General features: G+C 44.4%; 1 protein-coding gene across 6 annotated transcripts in view; it reads right to left on the reverse strand.

Moving 5' to 3' along the window:
• LOC139265735 (transmembrane protein 33-like) overlaps positions 1 to 23,930 on the reverse strand; it is a 210,051-nt gene that overhangs the window by 62,959 nt on the left and 123,162 nt on the right. Inside the window, exon 9 of one of the 6 annotated variants that reach the window (XM_070883058.1) lies at positions 9,545 to 9,687. The exons of the other annotated variants lie outside the window; for them this stretch is intronic. Within the exon in view, the coding sequence (XP_070739159.1) occupies positions 9,594 to 9,687 (94 nt within the window). The 3' untranslated portion in view covers positions 9,545 to 9,593. Of the gene's footprint in view, positions 1 to 9,544; positions 9,688 to 23,930 lie in introns of those variants that run through there. 6 annotated transcript variants of the gene reach the window in all.

The following is a 23,930-nucleotide window of genomic DNA, read 5'->3' on the forward strand; positions in this document are numbered from 1 at the left end:
TTTGTGCCTTGTTGCCCCACAGTTTCTCAAATGCCTTCTGGCTCATAATTGACTGACTCGCCCCCGTGTCCAATTCCATGGGAACTGGAATGCCGTTTAATTTGATTTTTAACATTATTGGAGGGCTTTTGGTGAAGGTATGTACCTCTCGGGTTGAGTTGCCACTCTTACTCGTTCAGTATGATTTGCGTCGAATCGGTCATCTTCTGCCAACTCTGCCATGTGGCGAGTCACAGCACATCTGCACATGCGCTGCAGGTGCCCCATTGTTCCACAGCCCTTGCACATAGTGCTTGAATCGACATTGATGGACTCGATGATTACCCCCGCAGCGCCAACATGGTATTGATGTATTCACATTCACGCCCCACGTCAGACTCAGTCATCCTAGGTCTGGCCTCTGCAGGCGTGTAGGCCCTACCACATACAGTTCTGCCTGCTGAAGGTGTTATTTTATGCACAGTACTTGCCGGTGAGCTTCGATGCTGAAAAGTATCTGTTTAGTGTTATCGTTCGTGGACATGAAAGCCTGAGCTATCGTGATGGCCTTGCTCAGATCCAGGGATTCGGCAGACAGCAGTTTGAGAAGAATGACCTCGTGACCGATTCCAAGCTCGAAAAAGTCCCACAACATTTCCCCCCAAAATTCAGCAAATACGCACGGTCCCGCAGGACGTCTTAGGTCGGCGACATAGCTTGCCACGTCCTAGCCCTCGGAGCGATGGTGCGTATAAAAGCGATACCTGGCCATTAAGATGCTCTCCTTCGGCTTGAGGTGTTCCCGAACCAGCGTGCACAACTCTTCATATGTCTTCTGTGTTGCTTTCGTTGGTGCTAGCAGATTTTTGCTGAGGCCATATATCGTGGACCCGCAAACGGTGAGGAGAATCGTCCTGCGCTTGACTGCGGTCTCTTCTGTATCCAACTCGTTGGCCACGAAATATTGGTCAAGACACTCAACGAAGGCTTCCCAATTATCACCCTCAACAAATCTCTCAAGAATGCCAAAGGCAGTCATAACCGCGTGAAAGGTAGTGATCTGTTACTCATCGCCAATTGTTGTGTTCAGGATAACTCCACAAGACTGTACGCCGTAAGCTCAAACTGTTGCGACCTTGGTCTCTTTAATGTAACTCCAGAGTGAGGAAGCAGCATGGTAGACTGCCTTTTATACCTGCTTGCCCGGGGTGTGTAGGTGACCCTTGGGTCTTCCACAGGTGCGCCCCCCTGGTGGCAAGTCTTACACATTGGTAAAGTTTACATACATAACAATAGCCATGAGAGCAGACCATTGGCGTCCTTGAACAATGCTTCTGTTGTCTGTATTGCTCTGGAGGAGCCCTGCAGTACTCATCAGAACACTTCTCAAGAATTGTCGTGGTCTGCTGATTGCTCCACTGCCTTGCCATTATGAGGGCACAGCCTTTGCCACCAGGCAGTCGGCGACCAGCTGATGAGGAGGAGGAAGTGGAAAAGGAGGAGGAAGAGGAGGAGGCAACAACCCAGACAGCCCCTTTCTGCCTGGCTGTTCATGATTGATTCATCAGACTGCGATACAAGTGAACCCAACTCCAATTCTCCATCCCCACACCTTACCTTCCCTCTATTACTGAGCATCACAGTGTCCTCTTGGCTACAATGCCGAAATAAAATCCACCACTAAAGAAAGATTTCAGTCCAACTTTATACATCACTCTATCCAATATTACAAAACAAAGTCAACTAATCACCCTTGTGATTAGTGCCTGTCTTGTTTGTTCCTTTGCCTGTCTTAGTGCTCCAACGAAGTGCTACCCCAGTGACTATAGCATGGCTAGTGAAAGGTTGCTGACTTTCAGTGGAGGAGATTGCAGGTAGCCTTGCTAGATGACCTCGAGCAGCTCTGGGCCTAGAAGGCCCTGCTGCGGACTGCACCACCTTGGCATGGGCGGCAGCAGTCTGGGGTGGCTGGGTGACGGCCAACAGCAAAGGCACTGGCGGAGTGGCAGTGGTGGGAGGATGAATGTTGTCATCCTGAGTGAGGACAGCAGGTACTTGCTCCATGGAGCCATTGCCACTTCCCCACGACGGTGCCTCAGGAATCCTAGTAATCCATTGGACGATAGATTGCTGGACTGTTGTGGCTCACTGCAAGCCTTTTTTCCTGGTAAACGCAGCCATGATGGCAGCAGTCTGAGCTTGAGTGGCAGCAAGCGGAGCCTGCACGAGAGCAGTCTCAGCTTCCACTGCAGCACTCAGTCATAGGATGGTTTCTGCTTGTGCTCCAATGGAAGCTGGGACATCAGCCATCAGACACTGCATTATGGTTGGGTCCACAAGTGCACCAATGGATCTGCCCACCCCTTCCATGCTGGAAATCATGGGCTCCAAGCTTTGCACAAAGCACCAAGCAAGGTTGGTGCCAGACTCCTCCACGCTACTTGACAAGGCTTTTGGGCAGACTGGCCAATACATCAAGCATTTAGCTATAAATACCCATCAGTGCTCTTCAATGATTTAGATGAAGGAACTGAATGTAATATCTCCAAGTTTGTAGATGACACTAAGCTGGGTGGCAGTGTGAGCTGTGAGAAGAATCGCAAGAGGCTGCAGGGTGACTTGGACAGGTTAGGTGAGTGGGCAAATGCATGGCAGATGCAGTATAATGTGGATAAATGTAAGGTTATCCACATTGGTGGCAAAAACAAGGCGGCAGAATATTATCTGAATGGCGGCAGATTAGGCAACGAGACCTGGATGTCATGGTATATTAGTCATTGAAAGTTGGCATGCAGGTACAGCAGGCGGTGAAGATAGCAAAGGGTATGTTGGCCTTCATAGCTAGGGGATTTGAGAATGGGTGCAGGGAGGTCTTACTGCAGTTGTACAGGGCCTTGGTGAGGCCTCACCTGGAATATTGTGTTCAGTTTTGGTCTCCTAATCTGAGGAAGAACGTTCTTGCTATTAAGGGAGTGCAGCGAAGGTTCACCAGACTGATTCCCGGGATGGCTGGACTGACATACGATGAGAGACTGGATTGATTGGACCTTTATTCACTGGAGTTTAGAAGGATGAGAGGGGATCTCAAAGAAACATGTAAAATTCTGAAGGGACTGGACAGGTTAGATGCAGGAAGAATGTTCCTGATGGTGTTGGGAAAGTCCAGAACCAGGGGACACAGTCTAAGGATAAGGGGTAAGCCATTTAGGACTGAGATGAGGAGAAACTTCTTCACTCAGAGTTGTTAACCTGTGGAATTCTCTACCGCAAAGAATTGTTGATGCCGGTTCGTTGGATATATTCAACAGGGAGTTCGGTATGGCCCTTCCGGCTAAAGGGATCAAGAGGTATGGAGAGAAATCAGGAAAGGGGTACTGAGGTGAATGATCAGCCATGAGCTTATTGAATGATGGTGCAGGCTCGAAGGGCCAAATGGCCTACTCCTGCACCTATATTCTATGTTTCTATGTTTCTGTAGGCTGCCCCATTGATGTCCTCATCTAAGTTCTCTGCAGCAGAACTCGTGTGTGACCTCGCCCTTCAGGAGCTGGCTCCGGAACTACCCTTTTCCCCGACTTGGCTGCAGCCCACTTGTACCCGGTGATTCACCAGGTTCAGATCACACCTCTAATCTACCATAACTCCCTCTAAACTATGCACAGTACCAGTATCTGAGCTGGTGGCTATGACTGTCAGATCAAGTGACAGTGTTTCTTCTTCATCACTCTCCTCTCGCTCTTGCACCACTGGCTGGGCAGGTTGGATTTCTTGGGTCTCTGAATTGAAAAAGGCACAAGGGTAGGGTTGTGGTGAGGGGAGAGGGGGAAAGCAAAAGGTGCATGCTGACACCATGTGCAGCTTGTAAACCAGGAGAGATTGTGGACTGAGGGGGAAGTAGGAAGGAGGATTGGGTATGAGGATACCTGCATCATGTATTCTTTCAGTCCAGCTGCTGGCGCAGCAATGCCCCTCCCAAGAATGGCCAGCACCATGTCCTCAATGAGCGTGAGGTTATGCGGGCGAGCCTGTCCCCTGCCAGTCAGATGCTGCTGGTGCAGTTTATAAGCTAGAAAGGGAAGTGTGTCAGTGAGTGCGGTGCAGTGTGTTTGGGTGTTGTGGCTGTCATGGTTGAATAGCTGGCAGTGTGTGTAATCTGTAAGATCTGGGTGTGAGGTACGAGTCGTGGTTGGTTGGGATTGTTGGTAGGTGAGTGATGGGGGGTGTGATGCATTGAGCAGTATGTGAGGCTAGTGGTGCAGATGGTGGGGATATGGCATTTTAAGATGAATTCACTGACCTGGACCACTCCAGTGAGGTAATTAAATTTCTTCCTGCACTGCGCCCACGTCCTTGGGGCTATACTGCTGGCATTCACCACAGCAGATATCTGCTCTCATTGCACTTTGCACTATTGCCTGGAGGGCCTCCTGAGCCCCTGTTGAAAGAGGACCTCTCTCCTCCTATCCATCTGCTGCACCAAGGCCTCCAGTTCTGCATTAGAGAACCTTGGTGCACCCTCTCTTCCTCTATTGTGCCATCATTAATTGTTCACCGTTTTCTCCAACCATTTCAATGAACTGCTGCAGGTAGAATGCACCTCCACTAAAGAGGTGCAGGTTGCCTTTAAGTAGTGCAGGCCAACTTTAAGACATGCTGGCCTCACGTGAACTTGGCCCACCTGCTGAGCGTTCCATCACTCAGCAGCGTTTTCAGTGTTGGGCTGAATGCCATGATCATGGAAATGAGCAGGTAGCACTAAGTTTGCGTGCTGCCTGCATTCCTCCGAACAGGCGCAAGTTGATCACGCATTGCAATCCCTGCGCTCGTTTTCAGGGGCATATCAATTTCTAGGCCTTAATTTTTTTAGATTTTCAGGAGAAAGCAAATAGTCATTGAACATTAAAAATTAGACGCAGGGGGCAAGAATCTACACATATACATGTATCGAAGTGCAGTGCTCTTTTGTCACTGAAATCAGTACGACCCCAGAGGTACCCCTGCAGTGCACCTATGGTCTGTTTCAGTGAGAGTGGTTCATTCTACTTTTCGGTTTTGAATAACCAAGCACTCAGTAGTCCACTCTCTTTAGTGCATGTTTCTTCTCACTTTGCAACAGAATCATGTCATGTGCAATATAAACCTTACATTACAAAATGGATTCTTCCTGACCCCAATCTCAGCATCTAGAAATGAGTTCCAGAACAACAAGTTCCTGTTCTTATCTATTTAATGTTCTTCGAAATCAGGTTTCCAACTAAACTTGACAAGTTCAACATTCATAAATACAATTAATGATGAAGTTGGATAACCAAACAAAGTGATGAGATCACATCCAGAGATAAAATCATCAATGCTTAACTAAATTACACTTCAAACAGCTTCCTGTAACAATCATTAATCCTCAGCCTCCTACTGAATCAAAAATACACCATCATCTGCAAGCACAATATTGCTTACAAGTTCAAAAACAAACACAATGGATAACCTATTATCCTAATCAGGAAAATAAATTTGGCTATGAACCTTGAAGCAGCAAATTACTAATCTTAATCTAAAAATATCTTATATTTAAAGCTTAAAATATTCAAATACAACATGGCCAGCATTTTTAAAAGGCTACCAGCAAAACCATGTATTTATGACACTCCGTAATCAAGTATTGAAGCATGGATTGTTCACGGATATCTTTAGGTTTAAGGGAGTATTGGGGGGGGGGGGGGGGGGGTAGGAATTTAACATAAATATTGGAGAAAATAAAATACTCTGGCACATCTTTTCATTACTTGCAACACACCCTGTTCAGATTAAAATGTTCTAACTCGCTGATAGTCCTAGATTGAATCAAACATATTAACCAGTTTAAATATAGAACAGTCTACTAATGTTTACTTAAGCTCACTCTTTTCTTCCCACAGAACTCTTATATTAAATTTCCGTTCTTTAGATGTTTACAGTTTTATTGCATTACAATCTGGTAATGGGAGCTTCCAAGTAAAACTGTTGTTCTTACGGAGTCCAGGAATTACTTTCGAATATTACACAAATTAAATTATTTTCCTCTGTGTAACAGATTGTGACTGTTTCTTTTTCTTTACAATTTTCTCACGAGATCTGAAACATTTTTATTCATAGTACTCATATTATTAGGGATCAACATTGTTAGCATTTCCTCTCGAGGGATATTAAATGATTTTATGCCGAACTGCTTGAAATTTTTTGGGAACTTTTGTAAACATCTGTTTGCCAAATTTTAACGTACTATAGGAAAACGCGCACACAGGAAGAAATTGGGAACAAAAACTTTGCTCGGGAAATATTAAGTATTCATACAGACGTGACTGTAGGTAGGTTACATCCTTTAACAATCAACACCCCAAATATTGAATTAGGACATAATCTATTTACTTATATCATATTGTTACAATATCTCTATGGAATAAAGGCAAATTTAATAATGTATATGCATTATTAGTAACTCTAATGGTTGTAAGGGTTACACAAGAGGAAATCCGTATTGCATCTCAAGTCTACAATATCTACAAACTGCTAAGAGTTTTCTCTGTTTCCATGTTGTATTAATCGCTCACAACCCATTTTACCCACTCCTTCATCTTGAAGGGTAGAGTACTCTTGCTACAGAATCCTTAATAATGGCCTATCTGATCCTTATCAGCCAAAAAGGAATGTTTTGTGAAGAAACATTTCTCTGTTGATTCTGTTCTTGCCCCTCCCTCTCACTGCTCCTCCCCACCGCACAAATACTTCCTGAAATAAAGCAGGGCAAGAACTTGTGGAATATGTCAGCAAAAGACAGAATGTGAATGGCATTTGAATTTGAAGGACTATTCCTGGTATTATTGGCCCCAAGTTTCCACATGATTTGCTCCTGATTTTTAGGAGCAACTGGTGTAGAACGGAGTATCTTAGAAATCGGAATTCTCGTCATTTAGTTTGCTCCAGTTCTAGTCAGTTAGAACAGTTTCACTTTGGAACAGAATTTTTTTTTCAAAAGGGGGCGTGTCCGGCCACTTACGCTTGATTTCAAAGTTTCGTGAGTGAAAACTTACTCCAAACTAACTTAGAATGGAGCAAGTGAAGATTTTTGTACGCTCGAAAAAAACCTTGTCTACACTTTAGAAAATCAGACGTAGGTTACAAATTAGGCGTAGGGAACGAGGTGGGGGGGGGAAGCGGGGGGGGAAGGGAAGTCATTAAATTCTACAATCAATTCTTAGTTATACTTATACAATTATTATACAAATAAATCCAACCTAAATAAAAATTTATAAGCAAAAAAAAGATTAAATAAACCATGTTCCTACCTGTGTGAAATAGCATCAGCCTTCGAGCTGCTGTGCTTCAGGCAGGCCTTTCATGTTGGAGACAGGCAGGGGTGTGGCGTCAGTGTCTCGACGGCAGCGGCAGCAAACTTCGAGCTGAGCTGCAGTGCTTGAGGCAGGCCTTCATTCTCTTCGTGGCTGGCCGCGAAGAAGCAGCACTGGACGGACCCGAGGCCATTTGGCCATGAGATATCAGCGGTGTCAGTGGCTGGCCGGCAGCCAAAGAATCAGCAGCGGACGGACGTGAGGCCATTCGGCCATGAGATAGTAGCGGCGTCAGTGGCTGGCCGGCAGCCGAAGAATCAACACCTGACGCAGCTCTTTATGGTGCTTGAGGCCATTCGGCCACGCTTTAGGGGCGGCGTCAGTGGCTCAACGGCAGCCAAAGATACAGCGGCAGCCTTCGAGCTGTGAGGGGGACTGAGGCCATTTGGACAGGGAGAGGCAGCCACATCGACAGTTTTATATTTAAATTTGCAGAATGGGTGCTGCATTGTCAACACCACGTATTATTGCAAAGTTGAATTGGCACTCTTATTTCTCCAACACACAGTCCTTAATTTGCATGCACCAATGCAGCACTGGTTCTGCAAGTTTAGCAGTGAAAAGCTGAATTCACTGATTTCAGCAGGTGATTTATTCAGCAGTGCTGCTAAAAGCACTCCCTCACACACAGAAATATCAAAAAAAATGAAATTACAAGCCTTTGCAGGGGTCCAAGAAACAAATCTTCACTTTTTCTGCAGTATTTTTAAAAATGGCCGAGTGCCAATGTTTGTGTGAGACTGCGCGTGCGCGCACGCTCCAACACGCACGCGCAGGGTTGCCGGCACCACGAAGGCTAATTTAAATTGTACCCGCCCCCTGCTACTTAGAAAATCGGCGCGAGTGTTCGGCTCCGCCCCCTGCTGCGAAGAGCGCGCCACGCCAAGCAGACATCGAGGAGCTCGAGAATATCGGACTTTATTTTTAGGCGCAGTTTTCGGCGCAAAAAACAGGCGCCCAGCTCGGAGGTGCGCCGTTTTCGCCGCGGGACGAAACTTGGGGCCTTTGTGTGGACACTTCCACTTCCCCTGGTTCTGTTAATTTCACTAATCATTTAGAAAACTGTTGGCAGGTAAATTGTACTGAAATCACCCTGTCTCCTGCACAAAGGGATGGAGGGGCACTTCAGCCACCTCTGCCCCCAATTTCAGAACCAGCTTTAATAGCATCGATCTCAATCAAAACTTAAAATTGCCATGAGTCATACACGATTGATTATGTGATCTCCAAAATGTAGAAATTACTTGAGGCAACTCCAATATGGTGGGAAAATAAAGGTATTCATTATGGTTGAACAATCTAAAACATATTACCTGCAATGGCCTTTGATAATGTTCAAGTGCTGTACCACAAGGTGGCAGGCTTCCTAATCAGGGCCATCTTCCTTTTGAGGCTTCACATGAAAACCTAACATTTCACTGCTCAGTCTCAACTCCCAACAAACCCCAGCACTCATCACTTTCAGTAACACAGATAAGAGAATTTCAAAAACACTGAACTCTTAAACATTTACTGTATTACCAGAAAATCCTCCAGAAAGTCTTATCAAAATAATTACCAGGGCTCAAGTGGATAATAGGCTTTGCACTAAATCCTATTAAAAAGAATAATTACTCATACAATTATATATAAATGTGAAAAATACTTAAACACAAAGACCAGATGTACTATACTATACTTTATTCATTCACAGCTCTAAATAAAACTTTTATTTTAGTCTTTTGAACTCATTCACCCCAAGAATATATTATTAACTAGTAACAAATCTGCAGAGTGAAATAATGAAATCAATAAGTCAATTTTCCCAAAGATCAAGTTAGAACAGCAACCTAATTTCCTAGATTCATAATTAGAAAGGTTATCCTGCAGAGGGTGGATACCTGTTGCCCAAGACTAAAACCAGATTAGCAGCTGGGTAATAGTATTTGGGATTCTAAGATGTTGAAGTCATTCATCCAATGAGCTCAAATAATTCACTCTGTGCACTTGCCATCATCCAAGTTTCTGGCACCAGAACTAAATCTTTTTGCATGCGAATGTGAAAATTGCCATGCACATGCAGAGAATTATTCTCTGCACTCCACATGGCACTGAAAACCAAACTTTTAATGTACAATTTTCAAACCTTAATTCTGGCTTGTAGGTATCTCTATAAGGCATATTGCAAGACGTACCTGCATTATATGTGGCCTGTTTCTGATTGCTTAAGATTGCAGTAGTCTACCTGACCTATTTCTGGTTGCCGATGACTGCAGGCAATGTATAACCGAACATATTTCCCTCACAAATCTGATGCAGACATATTTTGACTAATTCATCAGCTCTAAAATGTCAATGAATAAGAAAACATATTTTGGCTAAGTATTTTATGTAAACTATATATCATTTATGATAAAAATGTTTTCTCTGTACTCAAGCAATATAATATAAACAATCTTAAAAACTGAATAGAGCTTACATTGGATAGCAATGACATATGGAAAGTGAATCCATCACAAAGACCAACTACTTCCGCTTCCATAAAATCACCTGCCTTTCCCCCATCCTGAGCCCAACCTCAGTGTCCATTTATTAGATTACGCCTCTGAAGCATTATGGGACATTTTTTTATGATAAAGGTTCTATATAAATGCAAATTATTTTTGAGTAGCATGACTTCACAGAGCAGTTGTTAATTCTGGATTTTAAGAAGGGTATGAAAGATGGTGAGGGAGGTGGAGAGGCTGAGGCAAATGGGTTAAAAAAATTGGGTGGAATCCACTGCAGGCAAATATGCATTTTTTTGAATCAAAGCAAAAGGCTCAGAATCAGGAAAACAATTGTACAAATGAATAACAACATCTTACCATTCTCTTCACAAAATATAATGCTAAAAGGAAATGATGTGCATCATTAGTTGCATCCTAAGCTGCCTTCTCTTTACCCAAGCAACTTCATTCAGTTTCTGTACAGAATGGAGACAACTGAAGGTGCATTCTCCTTGATGTTATCTATCAGTATGGAAAGAAAATAAAGTGCCAAACAGGGATAATGGCTTCATGCATCATACCAAAACGGCAGCAAACTGATGTGGACATTTCTGGGTTTTAGTCTAATTTTGAAATTCATCTTTCTGGGTAGTTATTTGGTTTTGACTAAATCTGAAGGCTCATCTTTAAGCCATCATTATAACTTTCCCCCCCCCCCGCATACCAATGAACTTTGGCAAAAATCACACAAATGATTTGCTTATTGTATTATTCTTTCATTCATCAGCAGCACTACCACCAATGACAGAACCTGTGACCATTATTTCTTCAACCGAGTGTTCTGCATCACTAGGTGGTCTCTCCCCTGGCACAAACCAAGAAAGGCAAAATCTACTATTGTACACCAAGGTGTTTTTCATGGTTCAAGTGGACATAGAGTAAAATATTGTTTTACTAAAATCCCAGCAACATTGCATATTTACTGGCTGCCTTTCCATAAGAAAAATTGCCCATCATTTTAAATATTTTTGTGCTGTCTTCGGGTTATGTGTAAAGAGTGATAGTTGGTGGCCAGCAGCGCTCGAGCTATTATAATAATAATAAACTTTTATTTATATCGCGCCTTTAACGTAGTAAAACGTCCCAAGGCGCTTCACAACAATTTTACAACATGTTAGATATTGACCATTGAGGGAAAGAGAGAAAGTATATAAAAAAAGAGGTTAAAGGCTCGGGTCCGAAGTGGCTGCCAAAATGTGCAAATTATTACCCATCGGTGGGAAAATTCTCTGGGAGCGACGACCAAGATTTAAAAACCTTCTGTTCAAATTGGGCACAAAACAGGAGGGGCCCAATTAAGAAAATGTGAACATTTGCAGGACAGTAATAAGGAGAAAGGAAAAAGAAACACCATTGAAGACATTAAGTGTTGGATGAGCTGCAATTTCCTCACAGTGGGAAAACTGAAACCATTATCTTTGCATCCTGCCACAAGCTCTGTAACCTCGTAACTAACTCAATCACTCTCCCCCAGCCACTGCCTCAGGTCAAACCAGACTGTTCTCAACCTTGTGTGCTATCCAATCCCAAGCTACACTTCCATCCTCTCCATCACAAAGATCTCCTACTCGCAACCACATAACATTGCTTGGCTCTGCCATTACCTCAATCCATCTGCCACTGAAACCGTCATCCATGCCTTTGTCACACCCAGACTCAAATATTCCATGGTTTCCTGGCTAAACTCCCATCCTGCATAAACTTCAGCTCATCCAAAGTTCTGCTCCCTATATCCTATCCCACACATCTTGCTCACTCATCCCCACCCACACCCAATCTCATGGGGAAACATTGCCTCATGTTTCCCCAACAGCTCAAATTGAAATTTCTTATCATGTTTAAATCCCTCCATAGCTCTGCCTCTTCCTATCTCTAACCACCTCCAGCATTACAATCTCTTCCCCTGTACTCTGTTTTATCTAACTCTGGTCTATTGTACAGACCCCATTCCGTCATTCCATCATTGGTGGCTGTGCCTTCAGCAGTCTATGCCACTCATTAGAGAATTCCCATCTTAAATCCCTCTGCCTCACCATCTACATCTTGTCGTTAAAGACTCTCCTTATAATCCACATTTTTAACCAAGCCTTTGGTCATTCCTAATATCTTCTTTGGCTCGTTATCCACTTTTCTGATGATGCTTCTGATGTGCCTTGGGAACTTTATGGTAAAGGCTCCACATAAATGCAACATGCCATTGTTCTAGTTAGCCTGTGGGTAATGGAAATGGGGTACACATTTATTTTTTTTGTTTGAGATATTTGCTCCCTTTCTTCTTTCTTGGTCTTCCTATTCCATGCACCATTTATGGCTGGGATTACCTGTTCCCTCCACTCTGCCAACACAACTATGAGTGGCTGTGAGGAGAGGAGATGGCAAATCTGCTTAGCAACTTCCCATAATAGCTCTAAACTCAATGTATGGAGAACCGTGAATATGAATGTGTCTCACAAATTCAATGAACGTTGGGATAGGATGGTGCTCCAAATTGCTGGAGTATCACACTATCCTTTAACTGCTATGCATTACTATTTTTGCTTAATTATCTAGCCCCACAATCCAAACCAAAAGCTCTTATGTTACAGAAATAGCTACACAAAGAACAAAAAGTATCTGCAGAAGTGCTACATAAGGCTGTAAACAGTGCCCGTTGCACATCAAATTAATACATTTTCAGAAGCTCTTGGAGATGCTTTGAGGTACCATAAAAATACAAGTATCACTTGCAGCAAGTGCAGTTACTAAGAAAATAGTTCTAAGAACATAAGAATTAGGAACAGGAGTAGGCCATCTAGCCCCTCGAGCCTGCTCCGCCATTCAACAAGATCATGGCTGATCTGGCCGTGGACTCAGCTCCACTTACCCGCCCGCTCCCCGTAACCCTTAATTCCCTTATTGGTTAAAAATCTATCTATCTGTGACTTGAATACATTCAATGAGCTAGCCTCAACTGCTTCCTTGGGCAGAGAATTCCACAGATTCACAACCCTCTGGGAGAAGAAATTCCTTCTCAACTCAGTTTTAAATTGACTCCCCTGTATTTTGAGGCTGTGCCCCCTAGTTCTAGTCTCCCCGACCAGTGGAAACAACCTCACTGCCTCTATCTTGTCTATCCCTTTCATTATTTTAAATGTTTCTATAAGATCACCCCTCATCCTTCTGAACTCCAACGAGTAAAGACCCAGTCTACTCAATCTATCATCATAAGGTAACCCCCTCATCTCCGGAATCAGCCTAGTGAATCGTCTCTGTATCCCCTCCAAAGTTAGTATATCCTTCCTTAAGTAAGGTGACCAAAACTGCACGCAGTATCCTTCCTTAAGTAAGGTGATCAAAACTGCACGCAGTTGGTTTTACAAACATTTTTATAATAGTTGCCATTAAAGTATTAAAATGTTTGATATCTAAAAGGGAAAAAATGAATTGTATTTATGTTGATAGATCCTTTACATAGTTTTCAGAAAGTTGTACCTTTGAGCATTTATTTGGATCATGAATTGATCTGGTCGTTATGGTGAAAAGTTCACCTTCAAAAAGCTACCGAAATCTCAGAATTATTGCCAGCTATTTCAAATAAAATATCTGTGAAGGAGAAACAACAGCTTGAAGCGCCTGCAGTATCTAATAGTTGTTATGTTAAAGTGCAATAAACAGAGACCCTGGGTTAGACTTATCATATTTGTCATGTCATTGCTGTTCCTCAATAAGATGAATTATTGTTATCAGATGTCTTTGACGAGACAATAAAGACAAACACAGACATATTTCTGTTATGTCTTCAGATGCTCTAATAATGACTCCGCGAGACAATGTGTTGTGCTTCAACTGTAGTGACCTTAGTCCATTTAATGTAACTCCGGAGTGAGGATGACACATGGTGGGCTGCCTTTCATACCGGGCCTGGCATATCTGTACAGGTAACCTACAAGTCTCCCACTGCAGTACCCTCTGGTGGCACACCTTGTAATAGTACAAGCAGTAACCATGTAGGATACATGACATCACTCTCCCCCAAGTCTTAAGGGAAATCGCCTTTGCATGGACTGTGCTCTGGGCTTAGCTCTATCTGGTTGACCCTTGGAGGGTCGTTTCCATCTTGGGTGAGTAAGTGGTGTTTCGTTGACAGTCGAGCTGCTGGTGGTTTCGGTTTGTGCATCCATGACCACTCTATTCTCTCCCCCACCCACATACAGATTGTGCCGTTGACTCATTACATTCATATACATTCAAGTCCAAAAAAAAATTTGCATTTACAGCATTGCATTCGTGGTACCATGGTGAGGTAAGTACGTTTGAATGGTGAGGTACATACTTGGAATATACTTGGAGTCAGTGCTGGGGTCAGCACCGGTGCGTGAGGACAAACAAGTGCCAGAACTGTTGGATGGTGTCCAGGTAGTCTGGTGGCGGTGCGGTGCCCAGTGCTGGCAGTGGGAACCTGGTTGGCTCAAGTTGCCTGTTCTCTGGGCTTTTGCAGTTGCTTGTAGCGTCGGGCAGGTTCACAGATGCCTGTGACCTCCCTGTCCTCTCCTTGCGTCCCAGGTCGCTGAGGAGCAGTTGTCTAGTAATGCACAGGGCTGCTGACTCGCTTGCCTGGGCGTTATTTGGTTTGGGATCCTGGCTGGTCCCAGTGCCATTTGGGAGAACCGTTGCGGGTGAAGCCTTGATGACGATAGGGTCTGGAGGCTGCGCCTTACCGCAGTTTGCTCTTTCAAGCTCGTGGCAGTTGGTGTCATCGGATGCCTGAGAGGTGGAGCCGATCGGGGGCAGGGTATCGATACCGATGCCGTTACCCTCCTGGGATCGCTTGCTCTGCAGCTTGTATATGTTAGCTGCTTGTGGCCACTCTCCGTGTTGCATCACTCTGGTCCCAGGGACGCAGGCTACAGCATTGGGTAACTCGCTGGACCTGTGTGCTCCCGATGGGTGTTTGCCCACTGCATTGACTGTATGCAGTTGAAATCCTACATCGCACAACGTTTCATTACTTATTGTAAATAACCTGAAGCTCCAATCGCAATTGCGCGACTTTCCCCTGCTTATTTTGCATGTACACAACTCTGATTATCAATGACACATTTTACATCTAACTCACAGTTGCTGTTACATTGATTGAGAGTGTGGAACTGTCCCTTTAAGTGTGGTGAGTTGTGGGCCTCCTTTAAAAGAGCCTTGCTATCTTTACCCCAATCCTCTTCTTCGCTTGGTGTCACGTGTTACTCCATCAGCGCTGCACCTCGTGGTCTGGCCACCGCCATCTTTTTCTTCATCGCCTCACCTCATGGTTTGGCCGCCATCTTTCTTCCATCTATGATGTCAACTGCTGTGATCCTCTTCTCCCCGGGTTCTGCCACCGAAGCTGGGAAGTCACCTCTGGGTCTGATTTTCTTCCTCCGGGGTCTGCCACTGGAGCCTCGAAGGTGCGTTCGGGTCGTCTCAGCTGGATCATCTCCATGCAGTCATGCTGAGCGGTCTGTGTCTCGGGTGCAATGCTGGCCTGCTCTCTGGTGCCGGATCCAATCTCAGGTGGGGGGTTTGCTTTGCCTCTGAGCGCGAGGGATGTTGATCGCTGGAGGGATGAAATCTTCCCAGCTCCAATGGATCTTCTCCATCCACCTTCTTCCGAGTAGCATTGGTCAATCGCCTGCAACAATCCACAGGGGTAACTTGTGCACCGCGCCGTCATGGAGTACCTTTATATCCGCACTACCAACGACTGGGATAAGTTCATTGGTGTAGATGCGCAGCTTTGCCTGAACCAGGACCAACTTGGGTTGTTCAGCCTATTGTCCCATTGGCTGTCAAAGGCTTCTTGATTCATTACTGACTGGTTCGCCCCCGTGTCCACTTCCATGAAAACTGGAAAGCCATTTATCTCGACTTCCATCCTCAACGGAGAATATTCGGTGGTGCAGGTAATCATGCTATATACCTCATTGTGGGCTGCCTCTCTATCGCTTCATAATCCGCTGGATTCATGGCCATCTGCAGACTCTTCATCAACACACTGAGTCATATTTCTTTTACACATTCGCTGGAGGTGGCCCTTTTTGCTGCAGCCTTTATATACATAGTCTTTAAAATGGCACTGGTGAGCCCTGTGATTCCCTCCGCAACGCCAGGATGGTGCTACTCGATTTGCCCCCCTCGGCGGACTCTGAGTTAAGGGACTCGGGGGCCTGTTCTCTCTCCCGAGGAGATTCATGTTCTACAGTCCAGCCTCTAAAAGGCGCCACTCTGTGCACAGCACTTGCCGGGTTTGACTCCTGAGGATGAGTTATCCATCTAGAGCTGCAGGTCGAGGTCATGAATGCTTGGCTCACGGAAATGGTCTTCTGCAGTGTGACTGTGGCATCCGCAGATAGTAGCTTATGAAGGTGGCCCTCATGGGCGATTCCGATGACAAAGATATCCCGCAGTGCTTCGGTGAGGTGGTCGCCGAAATTACACAGAGCCGCCAGCCTCCTGAGGTCTGCAGCATATTTCGTGATCTCCTGGCCTTCGGTGTGTATAAAACCAGTGTCTGGCTGTGTGGATGCTCTCTTTGGGCTTGAGTTGTTCTTGGATCAGCGTTACAAGCTTCTTGTACGTTTTGGTCATTGTCTTCGCTGGTGCCAGCAAGTCCCTGAGGTGGGCCCACAACTGGTTAGCAGGATAGCTCTGCGTTTATCAGCCAGTGTGGCCGGATTGTCACCTGCCAGGTCGTTTGCTGTGAAAAAATGGTCGAGCCGCTCCTAAAAGGCTTCCCAATCATCACCCTTAGCGAACTGCTGCAACGTACCAAGGTTAGCCATTTTCGAGTGAAGGTCCATAATTTCGTCGCCAATTGTTATGTCTTCAGATGCTCTGATAATGACTCCACGAGACAATGTGTTGTGCTTGAACTGTAGTGACCTTGGTCCATTTAATGTAACTCCAGTGTGAGGATCACACATGGTGGTCTGCCTTTTATACTAGACCTGGCACACCTGTACAGGTAACCTACAAGTCTCCCACTGCAGTGCCCTCTGATGGCAACCTTGTAATAGTACAAGCAGTAACCATGTAGGATACATGACAATTTCCTTCAAGGGCTCCAAATTTCTTCAGCATCTCAAAACAAATTTTGGTTGCCATTCCAGCATAACACACATGCTTGAGCCACTGACACTATAAGCAGCCATTGTGACTGGACTCAATATCCACTCCTGCAGTAACTGGTGCACTCTGGCTGCAGTATGCATTATCTGCATTATAGGACACAGTGCAGCACCTTCTTCCCCTCAGAACTCTATGACCAAGAACAAGAGCAGCAATACTGTGGGAACACCGTCATCTCCAAGTTCCCCTCCAAGTTACACACCATCCTGACTTAGATATATAATCACTGTTCCTTCCTTGTTGTTTCGTCGTGCGATCACCATCACAAAGATTGCAGTTGTTCAAGTAGACAGTCCATCACAGGACAACTAAACATGGCCAATAAATGCATTGCTCACATCCTGAGAATAAATATAAAAACTCTAATGTCACTACAAAGCCAGATGATTAAGTACTAGGGATCAATGGGATTAGAAAATGCTCCTGTATTTCACACACTGCAGATGAAGTGTACAAGATGTGAAACGCATGGGGAATTAGAAGAGCATTTTCAGGGGCAACCTTTTCATTAAGCATTGGTTCCAATCCAATCACAATAGGGAAAAGGTGGCAGGGAAGGAGTGGAGAGAAGAAATTTTATGGCAGTTTCTGTAGTCACAGATACGATGATGAGCACTGGACCCTGGTTTCAATATAATTGTTCCTAGAATAAAGCTGTTTTTGTATGCCTTTTTCCTGCAGAGATTGAGCAGTGACAGGATTTGTCCAAGTCAGCATGGATTATGAAAGGGAAATCATGCTTGACAAATCTTCTGGAATTTTTTGAGGATGTAACCAGTAGAGTGGACAAGGGAGAACCAGTGGATGTAGTGTATTTGGACTTTCAAAAGGCTTTTGACAAGGTCCCACACAAGAGATTTGTGTGCAAAATCAAAGCACATGGGATTGGGGGTAATGTACTGACGTGGATAGAGAACTGGTTGGCAGACAGGAAGCAGAGAGTCGGGATAAACAGGTCCTTTTCAGAATGACAGGCAGTAACTAGTGGAGTGCCGCAGGGCTCAGTACTGGGACCCCAGCTCTTTACAATATACATGAATGATTTAGATGGTGGAATTGAGTGTAATATCTCCAAGTTTGCAGATAACACTAAACTGGGTGGCGGTGTGAGCGGCGAGGAGGACGTTAAAAGGTTGCAGGGTGACTTGGACAGGTTAGGCAAGTGGACAAATACATGGCAGATGCAGTATAATGTGGATAAATGTGAGGTTATCCACTTTGGGGGCAAAAACACGAAGGCAGAACATTATCTGAATGGCGGCAGATTAGGAAAAGGGGAGGTGCAGCAAGACTTGGGTGTCATGGTTCATCAGTCATTGAAAGTTGGCATGCAGGTACAGCAAGCGGTGAAGAAGGCAAATGGTATGTTGGCCTTCATAGCTAGGGGATTTGAGTACAGGAGCAGGGAAGTCTTACTGCAGTTGTACAGGGCCTTGATGAGGCCTCACCTGGAATATTGTGTTCAGTTTTGGTCTCCTAATCTGAGAAAGGATGTTCTTGCTATTGAGGGAGTGCAGTGAAGGTTCACCAGACTGATTCCAGGGATGGCTGGACTGACATATGAGGAGAGACTGAATCAACTGGGCCTTTATACACTGGAGTTTAGAAGGATGAGAGGGGATCTCATAGAAACATAAGATTCTGACGGGACTGGACAGGTTAGATGCGGGAAGAATGTTCCCGATGTTGGGGAAGTCCAGAACCAGAGGACACAGTCTTAGGTAAGGGGCAGGCCATTTAGGACTGAGATGAGGAGAAACTTCTTCACTCAGAGTTGTTAACCTTTGAAATTCCCTGCCGCAGAGAGTTGTTGATGCTAGTTCATTGGATATATTCAAGAGGGAGTTAGATATGGCCCTTACGGCTAAAGGGATCAAGGGGTATGGAGAGAAAGCAGGAACGGGGTACTGAGGGAATGATCAGCCATGATCTCATTGAATGGTGGTGCAGGTTCGAAGGGCTGAATGGTCTACTCCTGCACCTATTTTCTATGTTTCTATGAAGCATAGTGTCGAGTCTGAAACCATGAAGAAAATAAATGGCCCTGAAATTCCGGCCTCTCCAGGTGCGTATGATGTGCGCACACGCCCGACTCTTGCCCAGCGAATGTCCTTCAAACTCTTACGCCTGGTAGCTCAAGAGTTTTAATAGATAGAAAAAAATTAACTTTATTACTTATTTTTATAATAAAAACCCCAAGTATATTTTTAACACTACTGAAACATTTTTAAAAACATTAAAAAAAATGTTCTCAAACATTTAATTTAATTCAATTTCTATAAAAAAAAAGAGATGTGTTTTTTTAATTAATGTTTGTGTTCTATTTGTTTTTAGGGGTCTCCCCATTCATAGTAATGGGAGCTCCGAGCTTTCATTACTATGAATGAGATTACTACATTTTCATTAGTGGTCCAGGCCCACATGATCCAGGATGTCTATACGCTCCTGTGAGGAGTGATTCTCTGCGCTGGGCTGCACAGCTAGGCCTGGGACCCAAAGACTTCGTTGGAACGGGGCCACCGGGTATTTTTGTATTTTTTTTGTGGTCGGAGGTATCCACCTGCGGGAAGTCTCTGACCGCAATTTTTGGCCCAATCAGTGACACTTCTCCTAGGTTTGTGTTGCTTTCTTAATTGTCTGTCATTTCTTTCAAGTACAGTGATTAATTTTATTCACCAACTCCTATTGAATGATATCAATAACGCTATGTGCATACACAAACACACAAAAAAAATTGTATACATTTGACTATTTGGTGATGAAAAAGTTTGGGAGATGTTTTAATATAGTATTTCGTAGAAATGCAGCACAGAAGGAGATCATTCGGGCCATCATGCCTGTATTGACTCTTTGGTAGAGCTATCCAATTAATCCCACTCCCCTGCTCTTTCCCCATAGCCCTGTGATTTTTTTTTAAAGCCTTCAAGTATTTATCCAATTCCCTTTTGATTGTTACTATTGAATCTGGTTCAACCACCCTTTCAGGCAGTGCATTCCAGATCACAACAACTCACAGTAAAAAATGTTTCCTCTCGTCACTTCTGGTTCTTCTGCCAATCACCATAAATCTGCGTCCTCTGTTTACCGACCCTTCTGCCACTGGAAACTATTTCTCCTTATTTATTCTATCAAAACCATTCATGATTTTGAACAACTGTATCAAATCTCCTCTTAACCTTCTCTACTTTAAAGGAGAACAATCCCAGCTTCTCCACATAACTGAAGCCCCTCAGCCCTGGTACTATTCTAGAAACTCTCTTTTGCACGCTCTTCTAGGCCGCGGCATCCTTCTTAATTTGTGGTGCCCAGAATTAAACACAATACTCCAAGCTGAGACCTAACTAGTGTTTTATTACGGTTTAGCATTTAATTGGTTTTGTATTCTATTCTTTTATTAATAAAGCCAAGGATCCTATATGCTTTTTTGAACAGCCTTCTCTGCCACCTTCAAAGATTTGTGTACATATACCCTCAGGTCTCTGTTCCTGTACCAGCTTTAAAATTGTACCATTTAGTTTATATTGCCTCTCCTCATTCTTCCTATCAAAATCTATCACTTCACACTTCTATGTTAAATTTCATCTGCCATGTATCTGCCCATTTCACCAGTCTGTCTACATCCTCCTGAACTCTGTTAGTATCCTCCTCATTGTATATTACATTTCTGAGCTTCATATCATCTGCAACCTTTGAAATTATGCCTGTACATCCAACTCTAGGTCATTAATATACATCAACACCACTGCTCACTTCCCTCCAGTCTGAAAAACACAGTTCACCACTACTCTTTGCTTTTTGTCCCTTAGCAAATTCTGTATCCATGCTGCCACTGTCCCTTTCATCCCATGGACTTTAATTTTGCAAATATGTCTATTATGTGGTGCTTTGTCAACCGCCGTTTAAAAGTCCATATACACATCAATCGTACTACTCATTAACCCTCTCCATTACTTCATCAAAGAACTCAATCAAGTTAATCAAACACTATTTGCCTTTAACAAATCCATGCTGACTTTCATTTATTAGCCCATACTTTTCCAAATTACAATTCATTTTGTCTTGGATTACTGCCTTTAAATGTTTCCCCACCACCAATTTGAGGCTAATTGGTCTGTAGTTACCAGGTTTATTCCTTTCCTCATTTTTGAACAGGGGTGTGATATTTGTAATCCTCCAATCCTGTGGCACCACCCCCATTTCCAGGGAGGATTTGAAGATTGTGGCCAGAGCCTCCACAATTACTTCACTCTAACCTAGAATGCATCCCATCCGGACTGGTTGACTTTTCTTCTTTGAGGACTGCCAACCTTTTAAGTACCTAAGGATCTATTTTTATTGTATCCAATATCGCTGCTGCCTTCTCCTTTACTACTCCATTGGCAGCATCTCTTCTCTAGTGAAGACAGGTGCGAAGTACTCATTTAGTACCTCAGCGATGCCCTCGGCCTCCACAAGGATATCTCCTTTTTGCTCTTGAATTAGCCCCACCCTTCCTTTGACTCCCCTTTTACCAATTATGGTGTTTATAAAAGACCTTTGGGTCCCATTTTATGTTAGCCACTAACCTATTCTCATACTCTCTCGTTTCCCCTCTTTTTAGATCTCCCCTGTGCTTTCTATATTCAGCTTGGTTCTCTATTGTATATCATCATCATGTAATTGTCATAAACCTCCTTTTTCTGTCTTATTTTAACCTCAAGATCTTTAGTCATTCAGGGAGCTCAAGCCTTGGATGCCCTCATTTTCACCCTCATTGGAATGAGTTTACTCTGTACTTGAACCATATCCTCTTTGAAGGACTCCTTTGTTCAATTACTGTTTTGCCGACCAGTTTTTGATTCCAATTCACCTGGGCCAGATCCCTTTTCAACTCACTGAAGTTCGCCCCTGCTTTAGTTAAATATTTTTATGCTTGATTGTATCTTGTCTTTTCCTATAACTATTCTAAACTTGATATTATGATCACTGTTCCCCAAATCTTCTCCCACTGAACCCACTCCATTCCCCAGAACAGGATCCAGCATGGCTTCCTTCCTCATTGAGCTGCAAATACACCGATCAAGGAAGTTATCTTGTACACATTCCAGGAATTCCTCCCCCTTTGTTCTTTACACAGAGACTGGGATAGTAACAATTAGGAAAATTGAATTGCCCCAATATCACTCCTCTGTAGTACTTGCATCTTTTTGTAATTTGCCAACAAATTTGCTCCTCTATCTCCTTCGCACTATTTTGTGACCTACAGTATACACCCAGTAGTGTAATAGCTCTTTTGTTGTTCCTTAATTCTAACCAAATAGTCTGTCTTTGACCCTTCAACTACATCATCCCTCTTCAATGATTATAATAGTTTATTTGATCAAGAGAGCCCTCCTTATTTTCTTTCCCTAAATACCTCGTAGCTAGGAATATATTCCTAATCCTCGCGTTCTTTGAGCCAGGCCTCTGTTAATGCCACTATATTATAGTCCCATGTGGCGATTTGTGCCTACAGCTCACTGACATTTACCACACTACGTGCACTTACCATCAAGCACTCCGAACCCTTCTTAGACTGCCTCGCATTTGCGCCGTCTGATCCCTCCCATTTCTGAACTATCCTTTACTCTAGTGTGATTTGCCTCTCCCAGTTCTCTGTGCACCGTTTCTACTCTCTGATGTTTCATCCTGGTGCCCAACCCTCTACCAAATTAGTTTAAACCCTCCCCCACAGTACTAGTTAACCATCCCACGAGGACCTTAATCCTAGCTCTGTTGAGGTGCAACCCGTCCACCTGGAACAAGTCCCTCCTGCCCCAGAACTTGGCTAACCTCCTGATTATTGAATCCCCTATGACCACTGCATTTCTGCACTTTGCTGTGCTCCTCTGTGCCGTCATTTGTCACAGAGTGCTTTGTTCTGAACTCTGTCCAGGTGTCGCCACCCCGACTGATATTCAGCACTGAAAACCGGTTTGAGAGTGCCACACTCCCGGAGGAGTGCACGGCCTGCATCTTCCTACCCTGCCAGATGGCCACTCACTTGCTATTCTCCTGAACTCTCTGCAGCTGCGTGGTCATCATAGGCAGTCCCTTGGAATCGAGGAAGACTTGCTTCCACTCCTGAAGTGAGTTCTTTGGTGGCTGAACAGTTCAATACGAGAGCCACAGACTCTGTCACAGGTGGGACAGATAGTCGTTGAGGGATGGGGTGGGACTGGTTCGCCACACGCGCTTTCCGCTGTCTGCGCTTGATTTCTGCATGATCTCGGCGTTGAGATTCTTGGTGCTCAGCGCCCTCTCGGATGCACTTCCTCCACTTAGGGCAGTCTTGGGCCAGGGACTCCCAGGTGTCAGTGGGGATGTTGCACTTTATCAGGGAGGCTATGAGGGTGTCCTTGTAGCGTTTCTGCTGCTCACCTTTGGCTCGCTTGCCATGAAGGAGCTCCGAGTAGAGCACTTGCTTTGGGAGTCTCGAGTCTGGCATGCGGACTATGTGGCCTGCTCAGCGGAGCTGATCGAGTGTGGTCAGTGCTTCGATGCTGGGATGTTAGCCTAAGTGAGGATGCTGATGTTGGCGCGTCTGTCCTCCCAGGAGATTTGTAGGATCTTGCAGAGACATCTTTGGTGATATTTCTCCAGCAACTTGGTGTCTACTGCAGGGTGACCACCTCCTGGAACATGTGCTCCAGGAGATTCTCAGCCTCCCGTCCCCTGCAGTGACTCCAGCCACTCCTCAAGCCCAGAAACCCTGAGCTTGAGTTCGAGTAACTGGAGGCACCACTTGCACACGTGGTTATCCAGGATACATGAAGCGTTCTGGGGTTCTTGCATAGCACAGGAATTGCAGGCAATGGGTCTTAGCTGTCCCATTATTTTGCTTAAAAATCTATTTACTTACGATACAGATATTGGTTAT

Source organism: Pristiophorus japonicus, chromosome 6 (genome assembly GCF_044704955.1).
Source record: "Pristiophorus japonicus isolate sPriJap1 chromosome 6, sPriJap1.hap1, whole genome shotgun sequence".
Lineage (NCBI taxonomy): Eukaryota > Metazoa > Chordata > Chondrichthyes > Pristiophoridae > Pristiophorus > Pristiophorus japonicus.